Source organism: Nannospalax galili, unplaced genomic scaffold (assembly GCF_000622305.1).
Source record: "Nannospalax galili isolate Female #2095 unplaced genomic scaffold, S.galili_v1.0 scaffold407, whole genome shotgun sequence".
Taxonomy (NCBI): domain Eukaryota; kingdom Metazoa; phylum Chordata; class Mammalia; order Rodentia; family Spalacidae; genus Nannospalax; species Nannospalax galili.
In genome coordinates this window covers 716,896-729,066 of record NW_008355644.1, presented here as the reverse complement: position 1 = coordinate 729,066, position 12,171 = coordinate 716,896, and the positions used below count along the sequence as shown (strand labels likewise).

At 45.3% G+C, this 12,171-nt stretch overlaps 1 protein-coding gene and 1 pseudogene across 3 annotated transcripts in view; both read right to left on the bottom strand.

Annotated features, from left to right (window-relative positions):
* The window catches only part of Ca12 (carbonic anhydrase 12), a 78,055-nt gene extending 66,637 nt beyond the window's left edge, over positions 1-11,418 (bottom strand). For all 3 annotated transcript variants that reach the window (XM_029556093.1, XM_008853009.3, XM_017803156.2), the window contains exons 1-2: positions 11,250-11,418; positions 4,913-4,933 (exon numbers count right to left, since the gene is read on the bottom strand). In XM_029556093.1, the coding sequence (XP_029411953.1) occupies positions 4,913-4,933; positions 11,250-11,334 (106 nt within the window). In that variant the 5' untranslated portion in view covers positions 11,335-11,418. The remainder of the gene's footprint in view (positions 1-4,912; positions 4,934-11,249) is intronic.
* LOC115067671 lies at positions 6,842-6,914 on the bottom strand (annotated as a pseudogene).
* Positions 11,419-12,171: the final 753 nt, after the last annotated feature.

The following is a 12,171-nucleotide window of genomic DNA, read 5'->3' as shown; positions in this document are numbered from 1 at the left end:
AACCTGTGGTCCCTGTATTCTTAATGCCTTGCTCAGACAGTCCAACCAGTGGTACTGCGTTAGCAGTATACCCATTTAAATCGAGACCCCGAGCCTTACGATAATATAGAAATGGTTCCACCACCCTAAGTGCACTGTCTAACCACTTCTTTTCGCTTCTGTAATTTGCTTGGCTTAAAGATTTAACCCTTGCCATAACTCTAGTGGGGAATGAAGAGCCAGAATGCTCTGACTCCATTTTGGCTAGCTTGTTTAGACAAGCCCAGACAAGCTCAGGCATGTTAAAGCCTTATAAGGTATGAACAAAAACTCTGACTCTAAAAGATATTAGTCAGCACATTCCAATGCCCTGAAGACAGCCCCTACCAATCAAGACTTTCCGCATACACAGGATATGGGGACATCCAATTATTTTAAAAAATGCTTGGCGCGTGCGAGTTTCTGTGGAGTGCCCCAATAAAAGCTCCTGCCTGCTATTGTTCGGGGCCAGACTCCATCTTTGGCTCGTGAAGTCTGTACCCGGCTAGCCGCCATTTGGTTGTTATCCTTTTTCTACTTTAAATTCTTAAATAAACTTTTGCATAATCTTTTCTGGGTATCTGTGGGAATTATTCTTGATTCTCAAACTCTAACAATTCTAACTGCAGTGCAGGAGGGCAGAGGACTTGCCTGGACTAGTGGTCAGGAAGAAATATCTAGACCATAGCTGCACAAAGAATCCCTTCCTGGAACATGGCTGTGGACAGTGGCCCCATCTCCTGCTGCTTGATGTGATAACTCTGTTCCCTGTTACTACTTCATTCTGTCTGGGAGCTGGGGAGTTGTAATAGACGCAGAGAGCCTTATAGAGACTTGATTTCTGTTTCCACTGTATGTGAGATGCCAGCAGAAGAGGTGAGGCATACCACCACTCTACAGAAGGATTTTGGGAAGTGTCTGCCTGATGGTACAAATAAAAATCTCTTGGGGCTGGGTGTGGTGATGCATGCCTTTAATCTCAACATTGGAGGTAGAGGCAGGTGCAGATATCTGTGAGATCAAGGACAACCTGGTCTACATACCAAGTTCCAGGTCAGCTGGGCCTACAAAGAGACCCTGTCTCAAAACAAAACAAAAGAATCTCTTGGGGCTCAGAGAGTATCTCAGTGGTACAGTGTTAGAATTCTAGAGGACTTTAGTTAGATCGCCCACATAGAAAAATAAATAATAAATAAAGGCACTGTTTTAAAATACAGATTTTTTCAGGCCCCTCCCCCATGTACAGACTGAGACCCATAAATCTGCATTTTCAGAAGGCATTCCAGATTATTATGACATAGTTGACTCCAAGCTGCAGTTTGGGGAACACTAATACAGACTACCCCATCCCCAAGGTTACAGATATGGAAAGCGAAGCCCAGATGCCTCCAACGGCTTACTGAGAATTACAAAATAAGGCCCAGAATCCAAATACTCCATCTCCACATGTGCTCCACCCCCTCCACATACCCTGCCTGAGGGGCCCAGCAACCCAACTCCAACAAGTCTTCCTTTGTCCATCTCTCACCCTGCCCATTTCTTCTCTCTTCCTGCCCTCACTGTTCTGACATAAAGACAGAACAGAATGGGGTTTGATGAAGGCCAAACACCTTTCTGCTTCCCTTCCACCCATCCATTTGCCTTCTCCCACTGAGTTATTCTTCCTAAAATACAGATTTGTTCCCTACCCTACCCCATCACGTGCAGAACAAGATGGGAAATGCCTGGTACCCCCACTTGACTCAACCTTTCTGATCTGCAAGGCCGTTATTCTACAAACCCTTCTCATGCACTTCCCTGCTTGCTCAGCCTTGTCTTCCTGCTCATTTGATGCTGTTGGTACCTGGGTCAACAGTACTTCCTCCTCCTTGTCCAGCCTCCTCATCTTCTAAAGTCCAGGTAGGAGTCTGTTCTTTCAGAAAGCCTCTTACAAAACAGCCCTGACACTCTCCTCCTCTGACAACCAGAGCACCAGACCATTTATTTGCAATCTGCTGTTACTACCTATTATATTCTGCTTTGAATTATGAACTTTAGTAATTCCCAGCTACAGGCCACAGCATACCCTTCTAATTAACCACCCACTTATTAACGTTCCTTGCACATAATAAGTACATAAGGGACGTTAGTAATAATGGAGGTATGCAATGCTGGGTACACAGGATATGGGGACATCCAATTATTTTAAAAAAAGATGCTTGGCATGGGCGGGTTTCTGTGGAGTGCCCCAATAAAAGCTCCTGCCTCCTATTGTTCAGGGCCAGACCCCATCTTTGGCTCGTGAAGTCTGTGCCTGGCTAGCCGCCATTGGGTTGTTGTCTTTTTTTACTTTAAATTCTTAAACTTTTTTTGTATAATCTTTTTGGGTATCTGTGGGAATTATTCTTGATTCTCAAACTCTAACAATTCTAACTGCAGTGCAGGAGGGCAGAGGACTTGCCTGGACTAGTGGTCAGGAAGAAATATCTAGACCATAGCTGCACAAAGAATCCCTTCCTGGAACATGGCTGTGGACAGTGGCCCCATCTCCTGCTGCTTGATGTGATAACTCTGTTCCCTGTTACTACTTCATTCTGTCTGGGAGCTGGGGAGTTGTAATAGACGCAGAGAGCCTTATAGAGACTTGATTTCTGTTTCCACTGTATGTGAGATGCCAGCAGAAGAGGTGAGGCATACCACCACTCTACAGAAGGATTTTGGGAAGTGTCTGCCTGATGGTACAAATAAAAATCTCTTGGGGCTGGGTGTGGTGATGCATGCCTTTAATCTCAACATTGGAGGTAGAGGCAGGTGCAGATATCTGTGAGATCAAGGACAACCTGGTCTACATACCAAGTTCCAGGTCAGCTGGGCCTACAAAGAGACCCTGTCTCAAAACAAAACAAAAGAATCTCTTGGGGCTCAGAGAGTATCTCAGTGGTACAGTGTTAGAATTCTAGAGGACTTTAGTTAGATCGCCCACATAGAAAAATAAATAATAAATAAAGGCACTGTTTTAAAATACAGATTTTTTCAGGCCCCTCCCCCATGTACAGACTGAGACCCATAAATCTGCATTTTCAGAAGGCATTCCAGATTATTATGACATAGTTGACTCCAAGCTGCAGTTTGGGGAACACTAATACAGACTACCCCATCCCCAAGGTTACAGATATGGAAAGCGAAGCCCAGATGCCTCCAACGGCTTACTGAGAATTACAAAATAAGGCCCAGAATCCAAATACTCCATCTCCACATGTGCTCCACCCCCTCCACATACCCTGCCTGAGGGGCCCAGCAACCCAACTCCAACAAGTCTTCCTTTGTCCATCTCTCACCCTGCCCATTTCTTCTCTCTTCCTGCCCTCACTGTTCTGACATAAAGACAGAACAGAATGGGGTTTGATGAAGGCCAAACACCTTTCTGCTTCCCTTCCACCCATCCATTTGCCTTCTCCCACTGAGTTATTCTTCCTAAAATACAGATTTGTTCCCTACCCTACCCCATCACGTGCAGAACAAGATGGGAAATGCCTGGTACCCCCACTTGACTCAACCTTTCTGATCTGCAAGGCCGTTATTCTACAAACCCTTCTCATGCACTTCCCTGCTTGCTCAGCCTTGTCTTCCTGCTCATTTGATGCTGTTGGTACCTGGGTCAACAGTACTTCCTCCTCCTTGTCCAGCCTCCTCATCTTCTAAAGTCCAGGTAGGAGTCTGTTCTTTCAGAAAGCCTCTTACAAAACAGCCCTGACACTCTCCTCCTCTGACAACCAGAGCACCAGACCATTTATTTGCAATCTGCTGTTACTACCTATTATATTCTGCTTTGAATTATGAACTTTAGTAATTCCCAGCTACAGGCCACAGCATACCCTTCTAATTAACCACCCACTTATTAACGTTCCTTGCACATAATAAGTACATAAGGGACGTTAGTAATAATGGAGGTATGCAATGCTGGGAGGCAGAGTGCAGGGTGGCTGGAGGTTTGGCCTGGAGGTCGGTGGCCTTTGGTTCCAGGACTTTCCTATACCTCTTGGGCTACCAATATTTCAAGGCTAACTTTAGCAATCAAGGTCAGATCTTCCCTGCACTAAGTTTCCACAGTCCTAAGCAACCTCCCTGGTTGTCACTACCCCACAGCTATTGCATTAACTTTAGCAGAACACCTATGCTTTCTTCAAATGTCATTCAGACAAGTGAGGTCACTTCTCTGCTCCTGTATCTTTTATACTGTCCTTGACTATGCCCCTATCAAAACATCATTAACCTTCTTATACTTGCCAGAGGACCAGGTGCCTGGCTTCCCATTCTTACTCCAGCCAGTGGTGATGTTGCCAGCTCATTGCAACAGTATAGCCAGGCCAACTGCTAGCTGTGTATCTTGCAGGCTAGCAGCGTTGGCTAACATGTTCTTGACCCAGTCCCATGGAAACCCTGAAGTATAGTTGATATAAGATAGCCTCCCTCTTTCACTAAGGGCAGATCATCATCCGTACATCCATGACTTGCTTACAACATAGCAACAAGCAGTTAATTTTGGATACATTGACAGCTTAAGTTCTAGGGCCTGAGCCAAGCTCTCAGAAAGGAGCCCTTTATTCTTTGTTGTAGGATAAATGTTCTGCCAGGGCTCCTGCAGCCTGCAGGTACCCAGAGGTTTGGGAGAAATTCTTACTGGAATTTAGGAGCCTTAACTCTGTGCCTCAAGTGCATAGAGCAGACTTTCTGCTTGGGGAAGCTGCAATGTAAACCTCGTGCGAAACCATTCTCTCAAGATGCCTCTTTCCCCTCTTTCAACAATACCAGTGAGGCTTTTCTGACCCTTCTCCCAAATAGTCTTCACAGGGTTTCTGGGTTTCTTATTAAATACTGCCATCTCCTAAAATATATATGTAAAATCTCTACTTACCAACATAGGTCCACTTGGATCCTACAAAGAACAAAAGGAAACAAGTAAGTACAATCGAACTGAGAGATTCAGGGAAAACACTAAAGATTTAGTTTTGAAATAGGTGAAATTAAAGAGGAAGTAGATACTCAGAAATAAGAACATCCAAGTCAGAGCCAGAATCATGGCTCCTTAGAGCAGCTAGGTCCTGCACACGGGCTCAGGATGGGGAGTTTATGGGGGGCTCATGAACTCAGGAAGGGGCTTCTACAATAGATGCCATCCAGACATCTTATAGAAACCAAGTATTATTGACTAGACAGGTAATAATTCCATGTGGCTTGAAACGCTGAAGCAATGAAAGGGTTCATTCAGTGAAAGCACCTACTTCCATCTTTGCTTGCTTCCCACTTCCATTAGGCACCTTGGGTGACTGTGGGCTCCTCATAATCAGGTCATGTGTGTATTTCTATCCCATCCCCTTCCCCTCTGGAAACACCATTCAACATCATGCTGTTTCCCACTTGTAACAACATATCCTGGAGACTCTTCTCACCAGTACCCAGAGAGCAGAAAAATACTTATTTCTTCAAGGGAGCTGCCACCCTCATCTGAGTTACAATGCCAGGGGTAGCAGGCATGTGGAGGAGCAGTTCTGACAGGAATATAATGCCAGCCACCCACCACCTTCTACTCCATACCCTTCCCACCAAACAGGACCTTCATTCCTACATCAAAAATGTATTTTTAAACAGTTCTTGCAGGGCTCTGCCCTTGTCGCCTCACCTGCCCCTCTAGAAGACTGGGACCCCAAGCTTCACTATGTCTCCCTGTATGTTGGGGGACACATGCAACAAGGAGGTGGTACAATTCCTGAAACAAAATTTCCTGGAATTTGAGCATCTCTGTGGTTGGGGGACACAGCTAGAGGAGGAAGAACCTAGCCTCCGCTTTGTCTCTTGGGAGTTTGAGGAATCTGTTTGTAATTAAACAGAACTGGCAAATATGTGGCCAGTGGTAGTTTCTAAAAGGCAAAAGAAGGCTTTGCTTTCTTTCTTTTCCTTTTTTTTTTTTGGTCTTTTCATAACCCCAGCTGGCCTGGAACTCACTCACAGAGATCCACCTGCCTCTGCCTCCAAGTGCTGGGATTAAAGGCATGCACTACCATGCCCAGCCTTTTTTCTTTCTTTTTATTAAAAATATTTTATTAGCTGGGCATGGTAGCACACGCCTTTAATCCCAGCACTTGGGAAGCAGAGGCAGGTGGATCTTTGTGAGCTTGAGGCCAGCCTGGTCTATATAGTGAGTTCCAGGACAGCTGGGGCTACAAGGAGACCCAGTCTCAAAACAATCAAAAAAAAAAAGTTTATTAGAGTTTCTTTCTTTAAGAAGTAACATGATTACATCAAAAGATGTATAGGTTGGAGAATTTGGAATAGGGGTAAATGGAAAACTCAAATTTATAAGAACAGTGAATAATTTCATATTATTATTGAAGCTTGGTAGTACAGTTTTGTCAGTAATCAAAATTCAAAAATTATATTCAGGGGCTAGAGAGATTGCTCAGTGGTTAAGAACACTGACTGTTCTTGCAGAAGACCCAGGTTTGAATCCCAGCACCCACATGGCAGCTAACAACTGTCCTGACTCCTCTTCTAGGGGATCCAACAGCCTCTTCTGACCTCCGTGGGCATTGCACGACATGGGTGCACTTACCTACAATGCAGGCAGTACACACATACACATAAAATAAAAATAATAAATAAAATAAAATAAATTATATTCAAATTTACATTCTAATAAATAATTATATATTTTTAGTTTGAGGATTATATCAGTTTAGCAATTATAGTACTTTCTATTTCTTTTTTTTAAAACTTCCCAGACTGTAATTTTTTTTATTTAAATAATAAACTTTATTAGGCCCAGAAGTTGGTCAGTAATTTCAAAAATGGTACTCTACACAGTCAGAGAAACTTCTCTAGTAACAAACTATAGAAATGATCCCTGAAAGTATAGTCTTTCCAGACTGTAATTTTTATCTCTAGAAGTTCAATCAGGGCATAGGTAAAGGCACACTGGGGCTATAGAAGAGTAATGGAAAAAGAATGGAAAACCTCTTGGTGCCTGGTAATGGGAGAAGTCCAACATCAAGGCCTGGATACCCAGGACCACATACAGAGTGGGACCACAGCTGGGCCTCAGGGGAGGTGGGAGGTCCATTCTAGAGAATCAACCCTCCCAAGACCAGAACCTGAAAATAACAGAGGCCTCCCTTGTCCCCAGCATAAGAGGCAAAGTCTCTGCCATGTGCAATCTGGGACCTCAGAGGAAGGGGCTGTGGGCAGTGTAGTCACTCAGAGAAGATTGAAACTGCTGCCCAGCATTAGGAAGTCCTCCATGCTCTGCCCTACCATCAGCCTACTTAATGTCAGAAGAATATAAAACTGTGGCTCATGGTAGGGGGTTCAAAGCTTCAAGGCTCATGTTCAAAGCTTCAGGACCACAGCTCCAGCTCGTAGGAGGAGACCACAACTCTGGCTCATGGTGGTGGGGAGGGGCAGTGCTCCAATTCCCAAGACAGGATCACAGCTCCAGATCATGGGAGGGGACCATAGCTCCCGCTCACAGGAAAGGACCACAGATCTTGTTCATGGGAGCGGATCACAGCTTTAGCTTACAAGAAAGGACCACAACTCCAGGTTCACAGGAGGGAGAACTCAGCTCCAGGTCATAATTGATTTTATCTCTTTTTTTCCATTGTTGCTATTATCGCCGTTTCATTTCTTTGTCATCATGTTATTAATTTTGTTTATAATTTTCAAATATAATTGGTAATTTTCATCAAATGAAATATCTGTACATAATTTAGTCAGATGGTTCTACAAAGCTTTTAAACAAATATCAGCCTCCTAAAGTCCCTTGTTATTTATCTTCTCCCTAGGACAACCACTTTGAATTCTTTTCCATATTTATTCTCTCTATACCTCCAGAAAATATGTTTCTATTGTTCCAGTTTGGGTTTTGTAGGTTCAGGGGCTTATTTATTGACATCTCATCCTGGAAGAGGACTCAGTTCTCTTCCATCATGTAGCTGTAGTTCATCACCAGTTTTCACATGTGATATGAAGTGACTTGCCCCAGATCATATATCTGCTAGGCATCTCAGCACATTTGCCAGGCATGTACCACTAGTTCCCATGAACTTCAAGAGTCTTTGAGTCTCATTCTCAACCTCTGGAGCAGAAGTCTAGGCAGTCCAGACTCCTCAGAGTATCTAATGGTACTTTGAACCTTCTCACCATAAAAATAGTATAATTTTAGGCATACAAAATTTCATTTACAATTAGCTTCAGAGGTCTACAGACAGCTCCCTCTCCCCAACCTGCTATGGGCCCCATAGGAGCTAATAGTCCTGAGATTACTTCCCTGAATTAACAGTTGGATGAATCATGGATTTACTTGTGACCCCCAACTTTATTACTAGCCCTTTGACTGAAGCCGTAGAGAAGAGAATTTTTTTTAAATTGTCTTGCAAACAAGCTATAGAAGACATTAAACATCTTTTGTGAGCATTTTCCCTTGCCATTTTATGTCAGGGGTTGGCTGCTGAAATAGTCATGGATTTCAGAGACTCAGGAAGCCAGATGATTGCTGCTTTGCCAGCCAGAGCATTTGAAGGCCCAGGATGTAAAATTCCACTGGTAAGCTGAGAGTCCTCCTCACTTCTCCCCTGAGGGAAATTCTAGAGCCCTCTAGAAAAAAAAAAAAAAAAAAAAAAAAAAAAAACAACCCTTCTTCGCCGGGCTCCCTTGGGGGCCAAGAGGGTGTATTGCACCCGCTCCAAAAAAACTCCTCGCGTGAACACACACACACACACACACACACACACACACACACACACACAACACACACCCCTCTGCTACCCTACTCTGGACTCAATGAGCTAAGGCTTCCAGGATGTTCCCTCCATTCTCAGCATAGTGCTCTGGAAGCTAAGGAACAGACATGATACGAGAGCCATCTAGGACTGTAAAGCCTCAGATGGTGACACAGAGTTGGGACTTATCGCTAAAACCCAGCAGCACCTCCTCCCTCTGAGCAAATATATGTGATCTTTGGGACATGGTGTTTTGGATATAAATGGCAGTGCCGGGGTTAGCAGCTCCATAAAACAAACGTGAGGATGGTGAGTCCATAGGGTTCAGTGGTAGATATTAGGATCCACCCAGACCCACAGTCCACTCAGATCTGACTACAGAAAGATATTCTCAAAGCCTACACTTGTACATTCATGTTCTCTTTCCTGGAATGACACCCCGTTTCACCACCTCTAGTCTCAGCATCAGGAGTCTATAGGATTAATGCAACCCCATAGGGTAGACCTGTCTAAGCTTCCTAAGGGGGCAGGCCCTTCCCATAAGAGAACCATTCTCTTCTCCAAAAGGTCAGATATAGGCAACTTAGTGATGCACTGTTGGAATTTCCAGACCCAGTTGGCTCTGGGCAGGGGGACACTCTGAGGAAACAGTATTTACCAAAATCCAGGCCAGAGAGATTCAAGGCCATGCTTACTCCCTGCCTTGGGTGTTCGAACCTTCCATGAATAGTGGACACCTGTATACAAGCAAATGGAGGCTGCCCAGCTGTCCACCTTTGATTCAGGCAGAGCAGGCTCTATAGAGTTCACAGAAATGGTCCTCAGCCACAGCAAACAAGAATTTCAAACTTCCTCCAGAAGACCCTTGGCTTCACCATCATGCTCCTCCCTTCCCCAGACCCACGGACTTTTCTCGGACATTCACTAGTGTCAGCGTCTACAAGTTTCAATGCTCCAAACAGAAGACAGAACACTTTGACCCCTTTACTCAGCTAGTCCTCCAGCCCCAGCCTTGGGTTAATACTGGCATTCTATCCAACTCAGTGAGTTTTGTTTGACCTTATCCAGTGAGGCAGTCAAGAAGCCAAGAAACATGCTTAATAAATGCCAGAATAAAAGCTTAGAACTCAGAGGTAGATAGGCTGGCTTCTCAGTATCCGGTACAAGTGGGGGGAGGGATGTTACTGCAAGCTTCCCCCACCTCGGCTTGCAGAATGGAAAGGGTAGGAAGGGGCCAAGGAGGAAGAGACTAGGGAGCAGCTGCCAAATTGAAGAAGCCCTAAGCTTTCAGGATAAAGGGTCCCCAAAGAGCTCTTCTTTCCTTTGTCTTGAGGAACTTGGTACTAAAAAATCTTGTAGTTGAACTTTGGTCTCTAAATCGCCAAAGTTGATATTTTTCAAACTTAATTTCCATTTTTTGTGGAATTTCTCCCACCTTCTGTTTCTCCCTGACCACATGAGGGAAGTGTTAGTAAGCAGATGGTGCTGGTCAGTAGATGAGAGTTTAGTGAAGAGCAGGCCAGCAGGGGTTTATGTCAGGTCTCCCAACCCTTCTGCACTGCTGTGATCTACCATGAAGGAGTGCAGAACTTTGGTGTCACTGACAGTGGCACCTCCCACTGTCTAGACAGGGAAAATGGATTTTTTTTTCAGCTATTATGATCACTCTTGATCCTTCTATAAATGTTCCAACCCAGGAACTGTACACCCACAAGGGTCTCCACAACTCGGGACCAACTATCACAGGCAAGAGTACAGTGAGATACCTAGTCACTATCTTCTTCCTCAGAAAAGTAGCTGAGTGAGAACCAAGCTAAAGCTTGCTGTCCTTTTGTCAGTTCCAAAAGAGTTGGTTAACCAGGCTTTGGATGTGAGCCCACAGTTCAGGTCCCTCTTCCCACCTCAACCCGCCACCCTACTAAGGACCCTCAACCTCTGGTCTTTTGGGGTTCAGTCACTAGTAACAATTAGAAATGAGGGATATGTGTACATGAGTACACACATGAAGAGTCAGGATAGTAGACTAGGGGAAAGGCAATGAGTAAGAATGGGCCACATTACTAAGCCCCTTGACATGGAGGTAAAATCTGGAGGGGCAGCATTCAGAGGGCAGACTTCCTGGAGAGCACATCACTCAGAAGGCCAAGGTCATTTCTCAGCTCTCTGCAGGTGGCTTGGGGATGCAAGGCTTTAAATCCTGGTCAGCAAGTTTCCAAGCCACATCTCCAGAGTGAAGGGTGTTCAGAAAACCAGCAAACCGAGTAAAGCCAGCTGTGAGCCAAGTCCCAAGAAAAAGGCAACGTGCCTCCCACTCCATCCAACCTTAGTTGGAGTCCCAAACGAAAAGTAATCATCTTTTCTTTAAAATGTGCTACTGACCACACACGGCCTTCCCTTCTCCCTCAGCAGTAATTTTACTTTGTCTTAAAAGAACTCCTACCCAGGTGGGGCGTTAAAGAAAGCAGGCAGTAACTTTACCGTTGAGCCGGGCTGGGCTGGAAGGCTGCTCCTTTAAGATCACCAACAGAAGGACCGCGGCGGCGAGCAGGCTGGCGTGCGGCATCTTCAGCTGGTGGGTGGCTGTCACTCGCTCAGCGCCGGGCCGGGCGTGCACCAGGATCGCCTGCGCACAGACAGGGACCGCGCGGTGCACGTCTACTCTTTGGGCTGCGCGCTCCCCCATGGCTGCATTTTAAGCAACGACTCAACCCCAAACGTGATGTCATCGTTCAGGGAGGCGGGGGCAGAACGCCCAGCCTACCCGAAGTGAGAGGTAGCCTTGACATTAGTGGCCCTCAGGGTCCCATGGAGTTCCTCTGGGCTACCACCTGGGGAACTAGTTCCCCGTGGGAGCTGTGGGCAGGCACCCAAACCCCTAGTTGAAAGCCCCGAAATATATAGAATACTATTTGAACTAAACTCTCCTTCAGGGCTCCAATCCTGCTTTGACTGGACGCAGGTTAACTAAGCAGCTGAGAACCACACAGCGCATCCTGACTAGGGTCTTCCGAAATGAAACCGTAAAGACACTGAGAATAGGAGCAATGAGACACAGGCAATGTAAAGCTTTACTCGGAGATTAGAATTTCCTCTAATAAGAGATGGGTGAACAAGGCTCGCTCCCTGTGCTAATTCATAGTATCGGGGGTAACCCATGGAAGAAAAAGGCTTCCAGCGCCTACTGAGTGAGCATCTGCATGCGTCAGACATATAGATGGGGGGGGGGGTGTCTAGGCATTCAGCTTGGTCTAGATCAGCGTCCAAGCTGTTCCCACTGCAGGTTATCACCACTTGTTGCTTACTTCTACCCACTTTTCTTACATTTCTGCCTGCTTTGCAATATGCACACTCATATTCTAATTACATACATGCAGTTCCGATCTCTGTATTTGGCCCATGC